Raw genomic sequence first — 12,275 nt, forward strand, 5'->3', positions numbered from 1 at the left:
GCACCTCCGTCATAATGTTCCAGGGCCCGGCGCTCCAGCTCTATTTATAGCCCTGACCTGCGGTGGTCTCACACAGGTCGAGGTGGCCCACAATGTTCCAGGGCCCGATGCTCCAGCTCTATTTATAGCCCTGACCTGCAGTGGTCTCACACAGGTCGAGGTGGCTCACAATGTTCCAGGGCCCGATGCTCCAGCTCTATTTATAGCCCTGACCTGCAGTGGTCTCACACAGGTCGAGGTGGCCCACAATGTTCCAGGGCCCGGCGCTCCAGCTCTATTTATAGCCCTGACCTGCAGTGGTCTCACACAGGTCGAGGTGGCCCACAATGTTCCAGGGCCCGATGCTCCAGCTCTATTTATAGCCCTGACCTGCAGTGGTCTCACACAGGTCGAGGTGGCTCACAATGTTCCAGGGCCCGATGCTCCAGCTCTATTTATAGCCCTGACCTGCAGTGGTCTCACACAGGTCGAGGTGGCCCACAATGTTCCAGGGCCTGGTGCTCCAGCTCTATTTATAGCCCTGACCTGCAGTGGTCTCACACAGGTCGAGGTGGCCCACAATGTTCCAGGGCCCGATGCTCCAGCTCTATTTATAGCCCTGACCTGCGGTGGTCTCACACAGGTCGAGGTGGCCCACAATGTTCCAGGGCCCGATGCTCCAGCTCTATTTATAGCCCTGACCTGCGGTGTTCTCACACAGGTCGAGGTGGCCCACAATGTTCCAGGGCCCGATGCTCCAGCTCTATTTATAGCCCTGACCTGCGGTGTTCTCACACAGGTCGAGGTGGCCCACAATGTTCCAGGGCCCGATGCTCCAGCTCTATTTATAGCCCTGACCTGCAGTGGTGTTCTCACACAGGTCAGGGTGGCCCACAATGTTGTATCCACACTAGCATTAAATATACAAAACTACTGTTTCTTAGAAAGAGGTCAGCACGCATGTGGCATGAATCTCCGAGTATGAAGGGAAACTTAGAAAAAAGTTTGGAAACCACTGGTGTATTAGGAGCTTAGATGGAACAAGAGAGGAAAGTTCAGAAGAGCAATAGATCACTGTAGCTTGTGGTGCATTCCCCTGCACTCTGATGTAACCAGGTGGTATAAAACAAATTGTTGTCAGTCTGCTTTGCTGCTGTGCCATAAAAAGGTAATTGTGTATCTTGTACAGGCAGACTCCGGTTACTTGGAACATGTGATGAAAGTGTTTAAAAGGGTTGGATACATGCGTGGAGACAAGGACTCTGAATGGGACGTGCTTTGGTCATACAACTATCCGTTTGTCAAGCTTCAGGCAATCCTGGAGAACCTTGCATCCCATCAGAAGGTAAGGAAGGGTGCACAGCAACTTGTGGTCTTCATCTGCAATTACTTAAGTATCTTAAAACTTGATTTCTTCCCTTTTGCTACCTCTACTGTGTACATTTGGACATCATAATGGGCTGGAGACATGTCCCAATGCTTGCAGCAATACAACTCAATGGTCTGCTCCTAGGAAGGGCCTGGGACAACCTTTCCTATGGGGAAGTATCCGTATTTTGCTCATGGCCTCCCCTTGACTATATAGCTGAACTTGAACACTAACCATGCAGAGAGTCACGAGGCATGCATCCACTGATGGAAAAGTATGTTGGAGCTTGTTATGAAGTGCTACCATGATACTTTCAGCCAAATAGATAGTATGTTGGACAGGTAACAGGTGGTGTGTGTTAAAACACTATCCTTCGATCTCTAGGACCTGACTTTGAATCCAGCATTTTCAATGGGATGAAAGTCCGTTGTTTGATACATAGAAACATAGAAACATAGAAAATAGGTGCAGGAGCAGGCCATTCAGCCCTTCTAGCCTGCACCGCCATTCAATGAGTTCATGGCTGAACATGAAACTTCAGTACCCCCTTCCTGCTTTCTCGCCATAACCCTTGATCCCCCGAGTAGTAAGGACTTCATCTAACTCCCTTTTGAATATATTTAGTGAATTGGCCTCAACTACTTTCTGTGGTAGAGAATTCCACAGGTTCACCACTCTCTGGGTGAAGAAGTTTCTCCTCATCTCGGTCCTAAATGGCTTACCCCTTATCCTCAGACTGTGACCCCTGGTTCTGGACTTCCCCAACATTGGGAACATTCTTTCTGCATCTAACCTGTCTAAACCCGTCAGAATTTTAAACGTTTCTATGAGGTCCCCTCTCATTCTTCTGAACTCCAGTGAATACAAGCCCAATTGATCCAATCTTTCTTGATAGGTCAGTCCCGCCATCCCGGGAATCAGTCTGGTGAACCTTCGCTGCACTCCCTCAATAGCAAGAATGTCCTTCCTCAAGTTAGGAGACCAAAACTGTACACAATACTCCAGGTGTGGCCTCACCAAGGCCCTGTACAACTGTAGCAACACCTCCCTGCCCCTGTATTCAAATCCCCTCGCTATGAAGGCCAACATGCCATTTGCTTTCTTAACCGCCTGCTGTACCTGCATGCCAACCTTCAATGACTGATGTACCATGACACCCAGGTCTCGTTGCACCTTCCCTTTTCCTAATCTGTCACCATTCAGATAATAGTCTGTCTCTCTGTTTTTACCACCAAAGTGGATAACCTCACATTTATCCACATTATACTTCATCTGCCATGCATTTGCCCACTCACCTAACCTATCCAAGTCACTCTGCAGCCTAATAGCATCCTCCTCGCAGCTCACACTGCCACCCAACTTAGTATCATCCGCAAATTTGGAGATACTGCATTTAATCCCCTCGTCTAAATCATTAATGTACAATGTAAACAGCTGGGGCCCCAGCACAGAACCTTGCGGCACTCCACTAGTCACTGCCTGCCATTCTGAAAAGTACCCGTTTACTCCTACTCTTTGCTTCCTGTCTGACAACCAGTTCTCAATCCACGTCAGCACACTACCCCCAATCCCATGTGCTTTAACTTTGCACATTAATCTCTTGTGTGGGACCTTGTCGAAAGCCTTCTGAAAGTCCAAATATACCACATCAACTGGTTCTCCTTTGTCCACTTTACTGGAAACATCCTCAAAAAATTCCAGAAGATTTGTCAAGCATGATTTCCCTTTCACAAATCCATGCTGACTTGGACCTATCATGTCACCATTTTCCAGATGCACTGCTATGACATCCTTAATAATTGATTCCATCATTTTACCCACTACTGAGGTCAGGCTGACCGGTCTATAATTCCCTGTTTTCTCTCTCCCTCCTTTTTTAAGCAGCTTCACATTGAGTTCGCTCTCCTTTCATCTCTGGGGCCTGGTTTACCTCATATTCCTCTTACTTGAACCTTCAGTTCCAACTGCAGGAACTTTAGGAATGATCAGATCCTATTAAGAGTTGAACAGACATATAGATCAGTATGACATGGTACATTTTGGTAGGAAGAATAAGGAGGACACATACTCCTTTGAAAATAAGAGTCTAAATGGGAGCAAAGGGATCAGGGGTACATATTCACAAATCATTAAAAGTAGCAACACAGGCTAACAAAGCCAAAAGAATGCAAACAAAGCATTCAGGATTTGTTTCTAGAGGAATAAAATTAAAAAGCAGAGAAGTTGGGGGAGAAATTTTGGGGCGTTAGCTTTAAAATTTTGAAAATTTGGTGCCATAAGCAAAGGAATCTTAACTTCTAAATTGGGCTTCAACGTCCCAGGAAGGAAGGGGGGCGGTAAATCAAGCATTAATAACCTCAATGGGGCGTTAAAGGGGCGCTAACACCAGAGGGCTACCCAATTTCAGGTGACTTTCATTCAGCAATCATCCTTCAATCCTTCACACTGGCTTATTCCAGCTCTGAAAGGGTAGGTTCTATCAAGTTGCAGCTGCTCATTTTCATCAATCCTACATCAGAAGGAGACCTGAGAGGAACTGCAAGAACTTTTTGCTATGGCTGCTGCTAATCCAGCTGTAAGGGAGGGAACTCGTCATTTCAATGACAAAGCATTGGAGGCATTGGTGGGGGCAGTCGAACAAAGGAGTGAAGCATTGTTCCTGGGAAGTGGAAGGAGGCCATTGCCCTAACGACATGGGGCAATGTGGAGAGAAGTGGCAGAGGAGGTCGGCACTGTCATTCAATGCAGCCTCAGGCAGTGCCATAAGAAATACAACGACCTCAGTTGGGTGGTCAAGGTGAGTACATGCTTCAACATCTCCTACATACCAGCCTCTGAACCTGTCTGTGCACACGGCGCAAACCACCACTCACCTACCAAACATGTGCAGCTACTCAAACTCACATCTTTATCTCACAACTAGCTTACATTCACAGCTATTCAACGACGGCAGGTATATCTCCCAGACACATTGCTGGACTCTGATTCATTCTCGGAGGATGACAACATTCCTGAGCCCACCAATGCCACTCTGCCATTGCACTTGTCGCTGCCTGTCATCCAGACAGTTTAGACTGCCGCCGCCCAGCCTGAGGTGATGCAGTTTACAACCGGGCCTTTCAGCTGGTCGAGGGAGTCCTGCAAGGCCATCTGTAGTCTCTGGCCCTGACACTCAGTAGCCTTCCATCAGCCGTGCTGCAGCCACAGGGGACATACTACAAAGGAGCAGTAGAATAGGTAAAGCCAGTGTTAAGAGAGGATATAAGGTTTTGCTCAAGGGTGATTCGTAAATGTAATTGTTGTTTATAATTATGGTGAATGTTATGAAATAAAATTTTAATTGGAATGTTGCATATTTGGTGCTGTCTCTCATTTCAGTTTTGGGGCTGTGATATGGAAGGGGAAATTGATGTGCTGATGGGGATGTGATAAGCATCTGGGAAGTGGGCTGAAATTCATTGGAACCGAAGTCTGATGAGACGATCGCGGACTGCCCTTGCAGAGTACCGATTGAGTGGCTGCCTCCTCTGTCACTGCTGTTGCTCCTCCTCTTTGTCCTCCTCTTGCTTCTCCTCCTCCTCTTCCTCCTCCTGAGGTGGTGGAACTATGCCTGATGCGAATGGCTGCACCCTCATGATGGCCAAGTTGTTCAGCATGCAGCAGATGATAAAGAAAAGAGATACGCGCTCAGCCGAATACTAGAGGACTCCTCCCGAGCGGTCTAGGCAGCGAAACCGTTGCTTGAGCACTCAGATGGTCTGCTCAGTGATGTTCCTGGTGGCAGCATGGCTTCATTATTTGAGTGCTGGGCACGAGTGTTGGGGATGCAGAGGGAGTCATGAGCCAGTGGAGAGTGGATGGGCCTGGTCTTCGACCAGCCAGCCATGAGCTTGATGTGGTGGCTGGAAGAGAGCTGGCACACCGACTGGTGCAGGAAGAATCGGGAAAATGCTGGAATCCATTGTTAAGGAAGTGGTATCAGGGTACTTAGATAATCATAACATGATTAGGCAGAGTCAACATGGTTTTATGAAAGGGAAATCGTGTTTGACAAACTTATTAGAGTTTTTTGAGGATATAACTAGCAGAGTAGATAAAGGGGAACCAGTGGATGTAGTATATGTAGTATATTTCGATAAGGCATTCAATAAGGAGCCACATAAACGGTTATTACACAAGATAAGGACTCATGGGATTGGATGTAATAGATTAGCATCGATAGAGGATTGGTTAACTAACAGAAAACAGAGAGTAAGGATAACATGGGGCTAGATCCTCCACCTTTGTGGTTATCGCCCAAAAATGGGTGATATTTCCGGTGTGGACAGTAAAAAAGGGTTTTCAGATCGCCGGCTTCTCGCCCATTTCCAAACCACCTAGTCTGCACTTTTGAAAATGGGCTTTACCGCGAGCAATATAAAATGGGCGGTAGTGCAAAAATTTTTTGACCTTCTGCCGTAAAGTGTGGCCGTCCTTAGCAACGGCATGGCAAAGCTCGATTCTGGAGGTCAAGGGTCACCATGACATGCGCAGAAGAGGAGACAGAGAGAGAGGGAGCTCAGAGGGACTGAAGGCGTGGCTGGGTGTGGTGTGGCTGCTTTGGGAGGAAGGCGGGAGACTTTAGAGCTTCATAGCAAGTAAGCAAACAAAAAGTAGGTGTTACCAGCCATATATTTGATCGAATTTGTCCTATAATGGAGAGAGAGGAGGAGGCATCACAGCACGCTGTGGAGACTGACGTGGAGAGAGCAGTGAGGTGGGAGAGGAGCACGTTGGAGGCCGCAAAAGAGCCAGGAGGTTCTCGGATGAGGCAAATGCCTCCCTCCTTCTGGAGGTCGAGTTACGCTGGGGTGATTTGACACAGGGAGGGCATGGGAAGCCCACCCCAAAGGCCTAGCAGAGGATATGGATCGAGATAGCAGAGGTGGTCTTGTCGGCGACCAATGAGGTGTGTGAGGGCAACCAATGCTGCAAATGATGGAACGGCCTTGTGGGACCCGCAAGAGTAAGTATTACATTTATTTACATGTACTTATGTATTTATATAATTTGATTTGTAACATGAGTGTCTATCAGCAGTGGGCACCATTGATTTCGGAACTGCACACACACAGCAATGTGTCAGCGTTATCATTCGCATCAGCGCTCTTTCAAGCAAATCTTTAGTTCTGTCTTCACCAAGGAAGACACAAATAACATTCCGGAAGTACTAGGGGACCGAGGGTCTAGCGAAAAGGAAGAACTGAAGGAAATCCTTATTAGTCAGGAAATTGTGTTAGGGAAATTGACGGGATTGAAGGCCGATAAATCCCCAGGGTCTGATAGTCTGCATCCCAGAGTACTTAAGGAAGTGGCCCTAGAAATAGTGAATGCATTGGTGATCATTTTCCAACAGTCTATCGATTCTGTTTCAGTTCCTATGGACTGGAGGGTAGCTAATGTAACACCACTTTTTAAAAAAGGAGGGAGAGAGAAAACGGGCAATTATAGACCGGTTAGCCTGACATCAGTAGTGGGGGAAAATGTTGGAATCAATGATTAAAGATGAAATAGCAGCGCATTTGGAAAGCAGTGACAGAATCGGTCCAAGTCAGCATGGATTTATGAAAGGGAAATCATGCTTGACAAATCTTCCAGAATTTTTTGAGGATGTAACTAGTAGAGTGGACAAGGGAGAACCAGTGGATGTGGTGTCGTTGGACTTTCAAAATGCTTTTAACAAGGTCCCACACAAGAGATTTGTGTGCAAAATTAAATCACATGGTATTCGGGGTAATGTATTGACGTGGATAGAGAACTGGTTGGCAGACAGGAGCCGAGAGTCGGGATAAACAGGTCCTTCTCAGAATGGCAGGCAGTGACTAGAGGAGTGCCATGGGGCTCAGTGCTGGGACCCCAGCTCTTTACAATATAATCAATGATTTGGATGAAGGAATTAAGTGTAATATCTCCAAGTTTGCAGTTGACACTAAGCTGGGTGGCGGTGTGAGCTGTGAGGAGGATGCTAAGAGGCTGCAGGGTGACTTGCACAGGTTAGGTGAGTGGGCAAATGCATGGTAGATGCAGTATAATGTGGATATCCACTTTGGAGGCAAAAACATGAAGGCAGAATATTATCTGAATGGTGGCAGATTAGGAAAAGAGGAGGTGCAACGAGACCTTGGTGTTATGGTACATCAGTCGTTGAAGGTTGGCATGCAGGTACAGCCGGCAATGAAGAAGGCAAATGGTATGTTGGTCTTCATAGCTAGGGGATTTGAGTATAGGAACAGGGAGGTCTTACTGCAGCTATACAGGGCCTTGGTGAGGCCTCACCTGGAATATTGTGTTCAGTTTTGGTCTCCTAATCTGAGGAAGGACATTCTTGCTATTGAGGGAGTGCAGCGAAGGTTCACCAGACTGATTCGCGGGATGGCAGGACTGACATATGAGGAGAGACTGGATCTACTGGGCCTGTATTCACTGGAGTTTTGAAGAATGAGAGGGGATCTCATAGAAACATCTAAAATTCTGACGGGACTGGACAGGTTAGATGCAGGAAAAATGTTCCCGATGTTGGAGGAGTCTAGAACCAGGGGTCACAGTCTAAGGATAAGGGGTAGCCATTTAGGACCGAGATGAGTAGAAACCTCTTCCCTCAGAGAGTTGTTAACCTGTGGAATTCTCTTCTGCAGAGAGTTGTTGATGCCAGTTCGTTAGATATATTCAAGGGGGATGGAGAGAAAGCAGGAAAGGGGTACTGAGGTGAACAGCCATGATCTTATTGAATGGTGGTGCAGGCTCGAAGGGCCGAATGGCCGACTCCTGCACCTATTTTCTATGTTTGAGATATCAGCTCCTCACGTAAGAGTGGGATTTAACAAACGCTGGCGTTCATTCCGGTTAGTTCCACTTTTTTTGTGCGTTTCTTTGAGCGAGGGATATTGTGGCCGATATGTGTGCGAGGTGGTGAAATTGACGATGGGCGATCTCCATGGCTGCTAGTTTAGGTAAATATGCTCTTTACGACAAAAATCAGTGGGCGGGGATTAATATTGAATCTCGCCGTTAATTCCATGTGGAAAGTAACGCTGGGCGATATTATGACCATTGATTTTGCCCATTCTGCTGATTCTGCCCCCCCAAAAAAGTTTTCCCGGCATTAAGCACATGGGGAAAGTAACGCTCGCCAATAAGTTTCCTAAAAAAGCCTGCCAGTTTCCATTTTGTGCCAAAATGGGCGATATATGGGTGTTAGACGTCATTTCAGTGGTAAAATGGGCGTTAAGTGGGCGTTAAGCATGCAAAAAAAGTGGAGGTTCTAGCCCCTGGTCTCTTGCAGGCTGTAACTAGTAGGGTGTCACAGGGATCGGTATTGGGGCCTCAGCTATTTACAATCTATATTAATGACCTAGATGAAAGGCCGAGTGTAATGTATCCAAGTTTGCTGACAATACAAAGCTAGATGGGACAGTAAGCTGTGAGGAGAACACAAAGCGTTTGCAAAGGGATATAGATAGACTAAGTGAGTGGGCAGTAAGATGGCAGATGGAGTATAATGTAGGGAAATGTGAGGTATTCACTTTGGTACAAAGAATAGAAAAACAGAATCTTTTTTAAATGGTGAGAAATTTTTAAATGTTGGTATTCAGAGAAATATGGGTGTCCTTGTGCAAGAAACACAGAAAGTTAGCATGCAGGTACAACAAGCAATAAGGAAGGCAAATGGCATGTTGTCCTTTATTGCAAGGGGGTTGGAGTATAAGAGTAAGGGGTATGGAGAGAAAGCAGGAATGGGGACTAAAGTTGCATGATCAGCCATGATCATATTGAATGGTGGTGCAGGCTCGAAGGGCCGAATGGCCTGCTCCTGCACCTATTTTCTATGTTTCTATTGTACAGGGCCTTAGTGAGGCCACGCCTGGAGTATTGTGCACAGTTTTAGTCTCCTTATCTAAGGAAGAATATACTTAGCTTGGAGGCGGTAGAACGGAGGTTCACTGGATTGATTCTTGGGATGAGACGGCTGTCTTATGATGAGAGATTGTGTAGAATGGGCCTGTACTCTCTGGAGTTTAGAAGAATGAGAGGTGATCCGGTTGGAAATCAGTGGTTAGTGGTGTGCCACAGGAATCAGTGCTGGGATCACAACTGTTTACAATATACATAGATAACCTAGAAGAGGGGACAGAGTGTAATGCAACAAAATTTGCAGATGACACTAAGATTAGTGGGAAAGCGGGTTGTGTAGAGGACTCAGAGAGGCTGCAAGGAGATTTGGATAGGTTAAGCGAATGGGCTAAGGTTTGGCAGATGGAATACAATGTCGGAAAGTGTGAGGTCATCCACCTTGGGGAAAAAAACAGTAAAAGGGAATATTATTTGAATGGGGAGAAATTACAACATGCTGTGGTGCAGAGGGACCTGGGGGTCCTTGTGCATGAAACTCTATCCCAAAAGGTTAGTTTGCAGGTGCAGCAGGTAATCAGGAAGGCGAATGGAATGTTGGCCTTCATTGCGAGAGGGATGGAGTACAAAAGCAGGGAGGTCTTGCTGCAACTGTACAGGGTATTGGTGAGGCCGCACCTGGAGTACTGCGTGCAGTTTTGGTCACCTTACTTAAGGAAGGATATACTAGCTTTGGAAGGGGTACAGAGACGATTCACTAGGCTGATTCCAGAAATGAGGGGGTTACCTTATGATGATAGATTGAGTAGACTGGGTCTTTACTCATTGGAGTTCAGAAGGATGAGGGGTGATCTTATAGAAACATTTAAAATCATGAAAGGGATAGACAAGATAGAGGCAGAGAGGTTGTTTCCACTGGTAGGGGAGACTAGAACTAGGGGGCACAGCCTCAAAATACGGAGGAGCCAATTTAAAACAGAGTTGAGAAAGAATTTCTTCTTCCAGAGGGTTGTGAATCTGTGGAATTCTTTGCCCAAGGAAGCAGTTGAGGCTAGCTCATTGAATGTTTTCAAGTCAAAGATAGATAGATTTTTAACCAATAAGGGAATTAAGGGTTACAGGGAGTGGGCGGGTAAGTGGAGCTGAGTCCACGGCCAGATCAGCCATGATCTTATTGAATGGCGAAGCAGGCTCGAGGGGCTAGATGGCCTACTCCTGTTCCTAATTCTTATGTTCTTATGAACTCATTGAAACATATCGGATTCTGAAGGGAATTGACAGGTTAGATGGCTAGAGTGTCTAGAACTAGGGGTTACAATCTCAGGATACGGAGAAGGCCATTTAAGACCATGAGGAATTTCTTCACTCAGAGGGTTGTGAATCTTTTGAATTCTCTGCCCCAGAGGGCTGTGGATGCTGAATCTCTGAGTATATTCAAGGCTGAGATAGATAGATTTTTGTAGTCTCGGGGAATCAAGAGATATTGAGATCGGTCGGGAAAGTGGAGTTGAGGTCGATGATCAGCCATGATCTTATTGAATGACGGAGCAGGCTCGATGGACCGTATGGTCTACTCCTGCTCGGAGTAAACGGAGTAAACACCAGCCTGGAGCAGCTGGAGGGAGTTTTAAACAGAAGCGTTTCCCTGGCAACGGTGGCAACTCGAGCCTGGAACACCTGGAGGGAGTTTTAAACATAAGCGTCTCCCTGACAATGGAAGCAGCTCAAGCCTGGAGCTATTACAGGTCCTGTCAAGGGGACAAAATGAGAAATAAAACATAATAAAATTATGACATCACAAGGATGGAGGACGGTGATTGGTTCGTCCATATTGAATCACTGGACAGGGAATGAAAAAGAAAGCTAATAACTCATTTAATTTGTTTCAGTTGCTGATTTCCTCATTTTAAATTAATTTATAATTATGGTATACATTATTTAATTCTGTTTAATTATAATTAATATTTATTTTACTGATTTTACTATTGTATACCCCTTATTGTATTATTTACAATGTCCCACCCGTGACAGGGACTGTGGTTCTCGTATAGAACTGTTCAGCCACCTAAGGACTTATTTTAAGAGTGGAAGCAAGTCTTCCTCGATTCCGAGGGCCTGCCTTTGATTTACAATGTAATTTGAATGTCTTTTTTAAAAGTTTTTTTCGCCTGTGTCTAACTGCTTGCGCATTTTGGCTGCCGCTTCAGACCCGCGCCTTTTACCTCTTTCTCCCGCTTTTTCTCTCTTTCCCTCAATGGTCAATTATTGTAAAATTATTGTGAAGCGCCTTGAGACATTTTACTACGTTAAAGGCACTATATAAATAAAAGTTATTATTATTATTTCTTATGTTCTTATGAATGCATTGTGGCTGCTGCCAGGATAGCGGGCATTGACGGTGAGGATTCGGTGTGTGTGGTCGCACACCAACTGCACATTCAGTGAGTGGTAGCCTTTGTGGTTACAGAATACATCAGGATTGTTATGCAGTGCCCGCAGTCAATAATACCCTGCACCATGGGGAAGCCCGCTATCCTGGCAAAGCCACATGCACGCTCCAGCTGCTTCTCTCTGATCATGGGGAAGGATCTGTAGTCTCTTCTCCTTCTGAAGAGACCATCTGTGACCTTGCAGATGCAGCAATGGACGGCAAACTGGGAGATGTTGGAGATGTCTCCTGTTGCACAATGGAAGGATCCGCTGGTGTAGAAATTGAGCGTGGTGGTGACCTTGACTGCCACTTGGTCTGAGGCTTGAGGTCTGGTTTCAGGAGATGGCAGAGCTCTGTGACCATATCCTTGCCGAGTGAAACGGATGTAGGAGAACTGCTGCCGGAATACCCTGGGAGGGTACGGTCTCCTGTTGAGAGCCCTGTTGGCCCATCTCCTCTGGCCACATTTTGCTGTCTTTCTCTCTGCCTAAGTTGCCTTGGATGATGATGCTGGTATGTGAGGTCCAGTGCCAACACAGCTCCCATGAAACGATATATAGAAACATAGAAACATAGAAAATAGGTGCAGGAGCAGGCCATTCAGCCCTT

At 46.2% G+C, this 12,275-nt stretch overlaps 1 protein-coding gene across 2 annotated transcripts in view; it reads left to right on the top strand.

Moving 5' to 3' along the window:
• Positions 1-12,275, top strand: part of LOC139267456 (probable tubulin polyglutamylase ttll-15) — a 196,611-nt gene that overhangs the window by 31,190 nt on the left and 153,146 nt on the right. For both annotated transcript variants that reach the window (XM_070885808.1, XM_070885807.1), the window contains one exon: positions 1,169-1,324. In XM_070885808.1, the coding sequence (XP_070741909.1) occupies positions 1,196-1,324 (129 nt within the window). In that variant the 5' untranslated portion in view covers positions 1,169-1,195. The remainder of the gene's footprint in view (positions 1-1,168; positions 1,325-12,275) is intronic.

The sequence above is a fragment of the Pristiophorus japonicus genome, chromosome 7 (genome assembly GCF_044704955.1).
Source record: "Pristiophorus japonicus isolate sPriJap1 chromosome 7, sPriJap1.hap1, whole genome shotgun sequence".
In the NCBI taxonomy this organism is placed as follows: Eukaryota; Metazoa; Chordata; class Chondrichthyes; family Pristiophoridae; genus Pristiophorus; species Pristiophorus japonicus.